At 46.4% G+C, this 12236-nt stretch overlaps 1 protein-coding gene across 3 annotated transcripts in view; it reads right to left on the bottom strand.

The window, feature by feature from the left end:
• The window catches only part of trappc12 (trafficking protein particle complex subunit 12), a 31733-nt gene that overhangs the window by 18975 nt on the left and 522 nt on the right, over positions 1–12236 (bottom strand). For 2 of the 3 annotated variants that reach the window (XM_030718182.1, XM_030718183.1), the window contains exons 2-3: positions 8960–10223; positions 7931–8047 (exon numbers count right to left, since the gene is read on the bottom strand). In XM_030718182.1, coding sequence (XP_030574042.1) covers positions 7931–8047; positions 8960–10216 — 1374 coding nt within the window. In that variant the 5' untranslated portion in view covers positions 10217–10223. Of the gene's footprint in view, positions 1–7930; positions 8048–8959; positions 10224–10308; positions 10537–12236 lie in introns of those variants that run through there. The other variant, XM_030718181.1, reaches the window with a different exon arrangement.

Genomic DNA, 12236 nt, shown 5'->3' with positions numbered 1-12236 from the left:
AAACCTCAGACGACACAATGCTTTAGCCCCTCACTCACTCGTCTACCTTTGCTCGTTAGAGACGTTACATTAGGGAGAAGACAGGAGGGCATTAGTTTGGTGTAGCACTTGGTTGTTTTTTCCATTCACTGCAACTTAACATGTCATCATATCTCCTTCTGCTGTCTCTGTCTGCACTGCTCTGTGTGATGAGGCGCACCTACAGACTGAGAGCAGGGAACAAAGAAACTGACTCCCACATTGAGCTCAAATCTGCAAATCAAATGAACGACAGACATTTTTTATTCATTTTGGTCAGCACTGGAAATACTGGATTGGTGCATCTCTAACTGATGCACTGAAAACGGTGCACAAGAAGCTGATACTGAACAGCCAAACTTACACGTCTTGTAAATGCTGCTGATTGGTTAGCTTCATACCTCAGTGCACTTTGATTAGCTCTGAAAACATTTATCAACACATATCTGACCAAAACTTGGCTAAAAGTACATGTTATAGGCCAGAAACTAACGTGCGGGTCTATGTTTCCTTTGCAGCAGTGATGAAGGGCTGAGGTTGGATAATCTATGGGCTCAGTTTGGTCGGCTCTTCTCTTCTTCACAGTGACCTCTGTCTCCTCTCTTGTCCCCACTGTGGTCAGCAGAGAGTTAGTCTCCAGCTCAGCACCACCCTGGGCTGCTCCTCATCCGTCTCCCTCATTAGCAATCACCCCCAAATCCTCTCCTCCTCTCCCCTCCATCTCTGTCTCCCACTTCCTTCCCTCTGTACGACCCACTGGAGACTCTAGCCTCTCTCTCCTCCCACAGTGTGAAGCTGTCTGGGCCTGCAGCCAGGGTGTGTGTGTGCGCGCATGTGTGTGTGTGTTTTAAACCCACCTTGGCTGGGTCAGACAGACACACCCCTATAATCACTGCAGCGACCCAGCTGCTGCAGCCGGCTTTGATATCATTGCTCTAACCTTTACTTGTCATTATCGTAACCTTTCTACGTAGCTGTCATTTCCTCCGCCGTTACACCTCCACGCCTCCGAGTAATGCACCGTCAGCTTCTGTTGTGCTGAAGGGCATGTTTAAACCTTCCTGCTAGTTGTTTTCACCTTGCTCTGTTTATGTTGGCTGCAGCCATATGCTCAGACCTGTTGTAAAAGTGCAGTTTAGCTCAGCGGTCTGAGAACACTAGTTTATTACAACTCTGCGGTGAAACAGAGACCACTGCCTGGTAGGACGGCATTAAAAGCACGTGTCTAATATTGTTAGTCTGCAATAGTGCTTTAAAAACTGGCAAATCACCTTTGAGTTCTCGTACTCAAAGCATTTAAAAACCAGGGAGTTTTTTTCTATCATAAAGATGTCCCTGAGACATTAAGGACTCAGTCTTGCAGGCCTAGCAACCCCCCAGGAAAAATGTGTATTCTCTGATAAGACTGTGAGTGGCTGCTGTTGGTCGTTGGGTGAAACTGGCTGCAAAGAGTGTGCTGCATCAACATTACTGCAGTTCCCCACAGTTTGCATGGAAGACGACAAGTGTTTGCAGACAGGTTGGTGTCTTCCATGCTAACAACCAAATCAATTGCAAAGCACCTTCCTTGCGACCAATTTCACTCACCAACCTCCAGCATCCTCGCGCCACATTTTTTCCCTAGTGACCGGTGACCTGCCAAGGGTTGCAGACCAGTCTTTAGGCCTGGGGTCTAAGCTTGGTCATGTAAGTCTGAGCTTACTGTTAGCTCTTATTTACAAAAACAGCCTGAAAAAACAAAACAAAGATCAGATGATATCCATCCACGTCGGTTTACTTTGACCTAAATCATTTTTCTTCCTCAGACTGGCAGCTGGAGCAGTCGTCTTTCCATCAGCCTGTCTTCTCTGCATTAGTTTGCATGCAGTCTTTACATTAATCTGCAGTCTCTGCACTTTACCGCAACATTCATTTTTTTTCTCCACACATTTTTCACTAAAAACAAAACCAAAAAAAATGTCAGTATCATTTCTCCACAGCAATCTCCTGCTGGAGGTTTCTTCCTGTTAAAAGAAGTTTTTTTCTCCACTGTCACCAAGTGCTGCTCATAGGGGGTTGTTTTGATTGTTGGCTTTTCTCTGCATTATTGTAGGGTCTTTACCTTACAATATAAAGCATCTTGAGGTGACTGTTTGTTGTGATTTAGCACTATATAAATAAAATGGAACTGAATTGAATTCCCCCTTCCATATGACCTGAAATCAGCTGACTGCATCACTGAAAAAAGGCACGTTTGATTATTTTTTCTTTTGTATTCACCCATTGTGCTGATAACTGAAGAGCGCAGGTAACAACATAAAGGCTGGAGTAGTAACTGTAATGAGATTACTGAATTTGGCACAATGGGGTATAACAGCAGCTCTCCTACAGAGACTGACTGATGGCCTCATTCAGTAGATGAGAGGAAAGAGGCCGATGCAAAGAGACAGAGAGAGAGAGAGGAAGTGCAGACTCTTCTCAAACCTCCTGTGAGTCTGTTCAGTGTGTATTTGTGTCCTCGTTGCACATGTGTTTGTATGAACAGTGGCAGTGGGTGCAGTCACACTCTGGCTCTGCAGCATGACTCATTCTGCCAGCTCACAGCGGCCTCTGCATCACTCAGGACGCCGCGCGGCAGAATAAAGCTCAACGACGAGTGCCGACCGAGCAAAAGGTTTCACACAAACATGCAGCAGCGACACATCCTCTCAGCAGCCCGTTTCTATGTGACCGATCAGGTGTCTTTAAAGGCATCACTCTTCAGCAGGCTGCACTTTTAATGGCCTAAAGCTTTCTGACATTTGCACTTCCTTAAGTGTGTGTGTGTGTTCATATCTTCTCATTTTCTGAATTTTAACCTCCCCTCCCAGCTCAGCGAGCTACATCGCCTACGACAGCTTTGATCTATGAGTTTGTTTGATCTTGGAAGTTTGAAAATTTCATAATTTATTGGTAAGTAAATCATTGGAATGTGAGTAGATGATTGTAGATGAAGGAGGCAGATGGTGTCTGATCCATTCATCAGCCAGAGTGACTCAGTGCTCGATTATTATGTCAGCAACGCCACACAAGCTCCTTATTAAGCAGGATGTAGTGAGCAGAGATGTCGTCCTTCAGCTGGAGGCCGCAGGTTCAAGTCTCTGTGTTGGAAATAATCTGCCTCATGGAACAAAGACAAGACACTGAATCTGAAGCAGCAGCAGAAGGAAAGAAAGCTGCCTTGTAGCTCGCGCTGACCTTTGGACTCCCTGAGAAAAAAAGAGGAAAGTAAAGAGAACTTCCTTTGAAGGCTCTCGAGTATCACATTATATGGGATTTCCAGGTCTGTGGCACTGAGTCGTGCTGATGTGGAGGAAGAAGAATAAGATGTGCTGAAGTCACTGCGTCTACATATTCAAGAAAGAAAAAAATCTAAAGCTCTTATGTGTAATGCAGCTTATATTTCAACTCTGAGAACACAAGAAGAACATTCCCATGTGTTCACATGACCTTTGGTATATGAGGCGATACTCAGACACTTCTGAGAACAAAGGAAGGTCACTGACTTCTCCTGCAAAAATGAAAAGAGCCAGGCCTTTGCAGACCTCCCTCTCAACAGCCATCTCCTCCAGCTCCTCTGGGGGAGACGAAGGCGTTCCCAATCTTCAGTCTGTTCAATCATGCAATCTCTGCAGGGTGTCCTCAGTTAGTCTCTGAGCTGCACATGAAACACCTCGCTTAGGAGGATGCTGAATCATCTCATTGGGCTCTCTTTGATGTGGAGGAGTAATGGATCCTTGCGTTATCTCTAAAGCTGAGCCCAGACACTGTTCAGAGGAAGCACATCTCTGCTGCTTGTATCCTCAACCACATGTTTTTGGTCACTACCGCTCGTGGATAGATCGAGCAGCAAATCGACAGGTTCACCTTTTCCACAACAGGCCGGTATAGTGTCCACATCACTGTTGACACCGCACCAATCCACCTGCCAATCTTCCGGCTCTCTTCACGTATGAACAAGACCTCGAGATACTTGAACTCCTTCCATTGAGGCAGCAACTCATCCCTGATCTGGACTGAGCACTGCATTCTTTTCCAGCACAGAATCATGGCCTCAGACTTGGATAAGGCTGCAAAGCATCCCAATGAAAGCTGGAGGTCGTCGCTTTAAAAAGCCAACGGGACCACGCCATCCACAAAAGCAGATACACAATTCCGTAATTCAAAAGACCCATATGAAGACAACTACTAGGAGCCTAAAACAGGAACAGCAGGGCCCCCGACCTGGACCCAGGTCTTGGCCAATGAGGCTCCAATCAGAAAAGCCAGCAGGAGCCACTTGCATCCAGAGTCCTGACAGCCCACCAGATGCACCAGCAACCTTGGAGATCCAATCTCCAACTGTCCAAACTGACTTTCATAATCCTTCAAAGCTAAAATTAAAACTGACATTAAAATCTGATAACTCGCCCAGGCCCAGTTTGCACTTAATGATTATTCTTCACTAAATGAGTGGATAACTCATAAAAATTACTGCTTTTTCCTTTTAGAAGTTACCAACATTTTTATCAGTTAGCTTTCAATAATTTAATGTCTAAAGCAGCCTTCATATTATGAGGTAAAGCCAAGCAGTGACCTCCAGAGCAGAAAAACGAAGGCCTAGAACCACTGGGTGACATCAGGGTGGCTACATCCATCTTTCATACTGTCTGTGGGTAAAACGTGTGAATCCAGGTGAAGCCTGCTTTGCTGCTCCTGTCTCTCTCCTTCTCTGCTCGTCTTTCACTGGCAGGCCTGCGTCACCTTCCTGCCTCGCCGTCTCCCTTTTTATCGTCTCTTGCTCCGGGGAGCCACCCACACCAATCAGCAGACAGCGTATGATCCTCACACACTCACCTACACCATATAGCGCGGCTGACTGCAGGCTGAAAGCACCATATTGTGTGTGTGTGTGTGTGTGTGTATACACCAAGTCCAGCAGGCCCTTGAAATATGCACAGCAGTCCTATGCATAATACATGGGCACAGCAGGGGAAGAGAACTTGTGAGCCGAGTGGATCTCCACCTCTCCATCTCTCCACTCCACCTCTCCTCTTCCTCCTCTCTCCATCACTGCTGCTGCTGTGCATATGTTTTAAATAACAACCATCTCTCAGGGTCGTTTGTGGGTCAGAAATTATGATGGAGGGAACGCACGAGGGCTGGAGAGGTAGACGGAGAGATGGATGGCAGCAGGAGAGGGAATGAGGTGAGACTGCACGGTCACAAAGAAAGACACACATTTTTATAGTTGGCAGAAGAAGAAATAGGATATGAAGAGAAAGGAGGCGAATGATTCACTGTTTTCAGTCAGCTGAGACCAAAACCAGCCAGCAGCTTCAGCAGAATCATCGTCTCAACAGGCTGACTGTCAGGAGGTCATACGGGCTGCAGCCACCGCGGGACGCCGAGCGCCGCTTTACTCGTTTACCTACAGAAAGCGAGGGAGCGCTCTCAGAAAGCTCCTGCAGGATAGCACGAGCTCACAAAGCTTTTCAGCTGCTGCTCAGCTGCCTGATGCAAGAATTACAAATGCAAAGAGTGACCTCTTTTCTAGACAAGGGTTTAAAATCTATCCGTCGTAGCTGCCTGAACTTTTCTGATTCAAATTCCAGCTGCAGGGTTTCAAAGAAAACCAGGGTTCCTGCACCACTTAATAATATCAATGAATGCTTTTCAAGACCTCAATAAATTAATCTCAAGACCAAACAGTGTTGAAATTAAGCAGCACATTCAGGCTTTTATAAGACAGGACAACAACGTTCAGCAAATGAGATTAAAACCTTTAAAAAAAACAACAACATCCATCCATCTTATGCTGCTCAGTCTGCGCAGAGATCTCCAGATCTCATTTCCGAGCCAACGTTAAAATCCTGAACTGGCTGAACTGTAATGTGCAGGCTGTCCTCAGCATCTCGTCCTACCAGGGAGGGAGAGAGCTGCAGAGACACCTCCAATCTGGGTATCTACCTGCGAGTGACGCCAAGACAGGAGCTCTTTCCTTCTCCACCGTCTCAGGTGTCCTGCGCCCACGAGAAAAGAGCTCCAGGGTAAAATAACAGCGTGATCTCGAATGGAGTGAAACAGATGAATAAATTAGTCTCTCTGGTCAGCTGAATTGCTTCTTGCCATGAAATCCTTTTAAGTTTTTCATTCTCACAGAATTATTAAACTGTTGCTTCTCCTTGTCTGAGATTTTTACTTTGTATAATTAAACATGCACCGTGCAGCTTTTTATGTAAAACCTAAAAAATGAGACCTTCCAGACTCTCATTTGCCCTCCACTGTCTGCGGACTGATTTCTATGTGAAGGACCAAAATCCAAAGGATGTGACGTTCATGCTCCGAGTGCCTCAGCACACTCGACTGGCTCCCAGCACAACAGACTCCAACTCAAACTCCACATAAGGACAAAAACTAACCCTGATGTGGATTCACACAGAATTTATGTAGAGATGACACACTGGGTATCAAGCTGTTTGTAAGCTAAGGTTACCTGGACGAAAGCCTGTCTGATCATACAGCAATGTGACTGCTGCAGATACACAACAAACTCAGAAGAAAGACTTCTACTGACAGCTGGAAACAACAAACTACTTGTGGTTAATGTTTTGTCAATACTCAGATTTTAGTCATTACTGCTGAGTCTCTTTAATCTGACTCCATCATCAATGTACTAAAGTTATCCTTCACAAACATGTCAAAGTGCAGTAGACGGGGGAAACCCGACACATGAAGGGTATGAACTGTCGTTTGTGCTCTTTGTGATGTGACTCCTGATGGGTGCAGAAAAAAAGCCGTCTAAGAAAGGCTGGAAAGGGCGAGCAAGTGCATAAACATGACTGGTCCACATGAAGTTTGGGCAAAGAGTCTGTGTTTCTTCTGAACACAAGTTTCAGGTTAGAAATATGTTTATCAAAGTCTTGGTGAATCTCCTTTGGTGGGAGCCAAAATTTTTTTATATGCAAAAAAATGTGTTTTTTAATTCACTTTGAAGCAACTCCACAGCTTCTAAGATTCAGGCTGCGTTCAAGAAAAAGCACTTTTTTTTTGTGTTCACGGACACGAATTATCAGTCAGCACGACTTTGTAAGTAATGTATTTCAATAGGAAGTCTTTTTCACCACAAAAGCACCTATTTTGTCTCGACAAAGCAGAGAGGCATCACCAAGGGAACCAAGACGACAAAGATTTTAAGAATTGGCAGCCGCTGGATTTAAAACCAAACCGTGACCTTTTTCTAAACCTAACCAAGTAGTTTTTAGTGCCTAAACTCAACCAAGCAACATATTTTTAATGAATAATGTATTTAAAAATTGTAAAAATTATGAAAATCTGTGATATGTATTAATTGAACATCTGGCGCGATCAGTGAAATGATTGGCTCCTCCACCAACCCCTCCAACCTCCCAATGCAAACTTTTTTTTGCCTTTTAAAAGTGCAAAATATTAATTTTGTTTACACAGAAAAGAATCAGCACATACGAGAGCGAACTGATGAAAAGGTTTATTCAAGGACATGAACTTATGTCCAGTAGCACGAGTCAGCAGATTAAAGGCAGAGACTCCGTCGTGAACTGCTGTGAGTGTGTGCTGGACTAGTCTGAGCGTTAACGGACAGGTGTGCATGTCTCCAACAGGCTCAGATGGTCCACCTTTCAAATGATCTTCACTGGCTGCAGACGCAGACTAAGGAAATGTTAAATGTGACACTGTGAAAAAAAAATTCACCTGCTGGTGAGGGAGCAGACCTCGAGGGGAACTTCTGCACAGCTGATGTTGTTACAACTACTTGCAAATAATGCAAAGACAAAACAAATGAATGGCAAATGCCAGGTTTCCATTTCACACCGAGTGATACTCTGAACCGTGGACATGAGCGATCAGAAATCAGTCAGACACTAAAGGGACTCACAATGAGCTGCCTGAGGCCACTGAAGGACTGATCCACGGAGTTGGCGGTGAGGACCTGACGCTTTGTGGCGGCCGCCTCTCCCAGGAAACGAAGCATAAGGTCTTTCACGGCATCGCCCTGTTTGAAAACACAGAAATTCAACATCAACCAAAAGCAAAAAGACAAATGTACAACAAAAAGATGAGGAACCTATCATGCTTATCAGCCATATAACCCGGTCTATATCCATCTCCAGCCAAACAAACATGGGTGGATCTACAGCTGAGGACAGGGTAGGCAAAATCTGCTCTCCAAGGGTGAGACTGACTTAGGTACAGTAAGCAAAGGGCAGCTGAACAGAAACGGAATAAAGTGCAGAAATATGTCAGCAATACTCAATTTTAGTAGACATGACTGATATAAAATGAGCATGAATCCTTCTTTCAAAAGGTCTGTTAGTAAATGTTCATTTTTCTGTCCCCGTCTGTGCAATAAGTTAATTATTCTTATATTAAATGACCTGCTTGTATCAGTTAATGAATAAAACAGGCAGTATTTATGAACATGCTTGCAGCATTTCCCCACACATAGCCTTTAGTTTGTGGGTCAGCCAGGTATATTTTGATTTTTCATCTATCTGAGAAAACAGCTTGATGAATCTACAAGAGGACAAGCCCTACGCTCTTATTTTGAAATTTCAGTTGCTGTTAGCCAGTTAGCTCAGGCCCTTCCTGTCTCCTGTTTCCCTACATCTGCTCTCCTCCATGTTGGACTGCTGCTGGTGACAGTGGTCCTGGCTCAGCTCTGGAGGGTGGAGAACTGGTTCAAGAGCTAATATACCAACCAGAACCAGGACTACCAGCTGCAGAACTCCATGGAGGAGATGGTGGACAAACTCAAGAGACAGCAGATATTTTCTCTGTGGGAAATACTTCATCTTCATCTGGGCTTTAACATCTGGAGCAGCTTCAGAACTTTTCACATTTTGGGCCGAAGCCATCTCAAGCTTTGTGACTAATAATCATCTTCCCACCTAAGTGAGCGTCCTACCTGCAGGTTATCAAACTTGAGTCCCGGCATGGTGAGCCTGCTGCTCTCCAAGTAGGCGGGGCTGTATTGCTGCGTCGCCACAGAGATTAACACCTTCCTGGTCTCCTCACACGGCAGCCAGGCATCGTGGCGCCTGTCCACCTCGTTCAGGCTCAGCGCTGTCGCAAACGGGTCGTCACCGCCTGAAAACAGCTGGTTGAAAGACTGGAGCGGTGCCACTGGTGCCGAGGTGGGGGTGGAGCCTGGAGCCGAGGCTGGTTGGGATGTAGGCGGCTGGAGCTTTGGGGATGGTTCCGCGGGGGTAAACACTGAGCTTGGCGTGTGAGCACCAGAGTCCAGGGGCCCTCCAGGGGTGGAGATGGAGGAGGAGGTTGAGGACAGCTGGCGCTCAGGTGCATGGGCGGGGCCTGGAGGGATCTCTGCATTGGGGTTGGAGACGGAGATGAAGGAGGAGGGAGCAGTGAAGGAGTCGAAGAAGTCAGAGGCCGGGTTGGCCTGTCCATTATCTGTGAAGAACTTGCTGAGGCTCGGGCTGGGCTGGCACACAAGGGGCGCCCCCATCTTACTGGGGGTCACGGCGTCATCGCTGCAGGTGCCCATACTGAAGCTGGGCGACTTGATGAGGGTGGGCTGGAAGCCGTCGGGCACCAGAGACTTGGGCTGGGTGCCCTGGCTAAATATGGTGCACACAGGAATAGGCTCGTCCTTTGGTTTTGTCACTTTGGTCGATTGCGGCGCTGCTTCCTCACTGCAACTGTCAGATGGACTCTGCGTGTCACCCTGAGGTGAAACTGAGCCTGCTGCTTCCTCCTCTGGTTTTTCCTGTGAGCCTCCTTCCTCCTGATCCTCCACTGAAACTTTAATCTCAGTCGTATTCTGTCCGATCTCGTTTTGCCCCTTTTGGTTTTCCTCTGCCGTGTTCTCCTCCTCACCACCATCTAGAAGGGAGTCGATAGGAGCAACGTCGTCCTCCTCACTGTTAGTGGGTGAATCAGAAATCATGACGCTCTCCATCATCTGGTCATTGAGTTTCTCCATGAGGCTCTCTGAGGGCGTGGTGCTGCTGTCCTGTGGCGTTGGTGTAGCGAGCTCCCTACCCAGATCGATGCTGTCCTCCTGGGGCAGGTTACTGTCTGTGGGCGGGGTCTGGACTGTGGCTGGCTCAGGAGGGGCTGGAGCCAAGGCTTCCTGGTTTACATCCTCCACAGCGATGTCCAAGGTGACCGGCCGCTGGGCGTGAGCCTCCCCGCTGTCCATCTCACTGCTGTACACAGTCAAAAAACACACAAATACATGAATGAACACTTCCTCTAAGATCTGCGTGGCATTCCTGTTAAGCTGCTGCTTACAGCTGGACTCGTTTCATGTCCCTCTTCTTTACTGTATGGAAACAGTCACAGGTGGGAGATGCCCCATGCTTCTGATTTCCAGCTGAAATTTAGTTTGACAGGTCTCTGTGGAAGATTCGGTGGACAAAATCTGTGTTCTGGTGCAATTTGTTCAAGTCCAATCACAACAGGACAGCAACATTGGGTAAGAAAATTCTCTGTATCCCTACAGAGGAAAACTTCCAAGCGAGAAACAAGCAGAAACACACTTTTTCCTCAATAAACTCCTGGCTCACAACTTAGTGTTAGTGATGCCATCCCACAGCACATCCCCATCAATGGGAAAACTACATTTTCCTCAAACTTAAACTGTCAAAACAGTGTCAAAACACAGATTCAGTCATCAAGCTTCCAAATCTTTGTGACCAGTTTAAACTTTCAAAGATGTTTTTAGGATGAAGTATGTCAGAGATTCTGGGCTGCAAAGCAGCCATGCTCATGGCAGGAAAAAGGGCAGTACTTTACTAACTTCATAAACATTGAAGGAAGAACCATTTCCAAAAGTCACAGCACGATTCCTGATTGAACTGGATGTTTTGATGTAACTTTTGTGGGAGTTCTTTAAAAGCTGCACAGTGTAATTGTCTACTTTGTGCCACTTTTAATATAAGTCAAAATTAATCAGTGCAGCAAAACTATTTAAGTTTGTCAGTGAAGGATGCTGTAAGGGGCAGAAGGAAAGGCTAAGCTCAAGCTTAGCCTGCCTCACTCTCACATACAGCCCTGTGAAAAACTAAGTCCACCTTACAGAAACTAAGAGGGTAAGCTGCAGCCAGGTGCCGCTAATCAAATGTACTTTATTAACTGATCATCGGCAGTGTGAACGGCTCTATAAAAGCAGAAGTTTCTGCAGTTTGCTGGTCTGGAGCATTCAGGTGTGTTAACACAATTCCACAATCTTCCCAGGAGTGGACGTCCCACTAGATTCACCCCAAGTTCAGATCGTGCAACACTCAGAGAAACTACAGAAAACCCATCTCAGACTCTACAGGCCTCAGTTAGCTGGTTTGGAAGGGCAGCAGCAGAAAGCCTCTCCTCTCTAAAAGAAAATAGCTTCACAGCTCAGATTTGAAAAGCTGCATCTGAACAAACAACAGGACATCTGGATCAATGTCCTTTGGACAGACGAAACCAAAGATGTTTGTCCATGATGCACAGCAGCATGTTTGGAGGAAACCAAACTCAGCACATCAGCACAAACACCTCAGAGCAGCTGTCAGCACGGTGGCAGAGGGCTGAGGATTTGGGCTCCTTGCAGTCACTGAGTGGACAACGAACTTCTCTCTAATCCAAAGTATTCACAGTCACATGTGAGGCCGTCTGTCCCACAGCTGAAGCTTGGACCAAACTGGGTCATCAACAGGACGATGATCCCAAGCACAGCAGCAAAAAAAAAGAAGGTGCTGCAACGGCCCAGTCAGAGTCCAGACCTCAGCCTCACTGAATGCTGTGGTGGGACCTTCAGAGAGCTGTGCATGAATGAATGCTGCAAACCTACTGAACTGAAGCAACGCTGTGAAGGAGAGTGGACCAAAACTCCTCCACAGTGATGTGACAAAATCATAAAGTCACACAGGAAACCATCACTGCAACTTAATGCTGCTGAAGCTGCTGGATCAGGGGGTGGACTCAGTGTCTACTGGACTGCTTTGTTTTCGTTAAATAAATGACGCGCCGTAAAACGTCATCGCAGGCTGTATTTACATAGTTTTTAGACCTGTTTAGCACCAGACTGTTCTTCCTGTCCTGATAGGTCCTTTTGACTATGACCGCTGGCCTCGGTGCCTGTAACACCACCTCTGATTAACCTGCAGTACCTGTGCAGGTAAGGGCCGGCCCAACACTCTGGCTCTGTCCGTGTTTCTGGCTCTACAGCAGCTCTTTAAACG

The sequence above is a fragment of the Archocentrus centrarchus genome, chromosome 22 (genome assembly GCF_007364275.1).
Source record: "Archocentrus centrarchus isolate MPI-CPG fArcCen1 chromosome 22, fArcCen1, whole genome shotgun sequence".
NCBI classification, from domain to species: Eukaryota; Metazoa; Chordata; class Actinopteri; order Cichliformes; family Cichlidae; genus Archocentrus; species Archocentrus centrarchus.
This window is presented reverse-complemented; position numbering and strand designations above follow the sequence as displayed.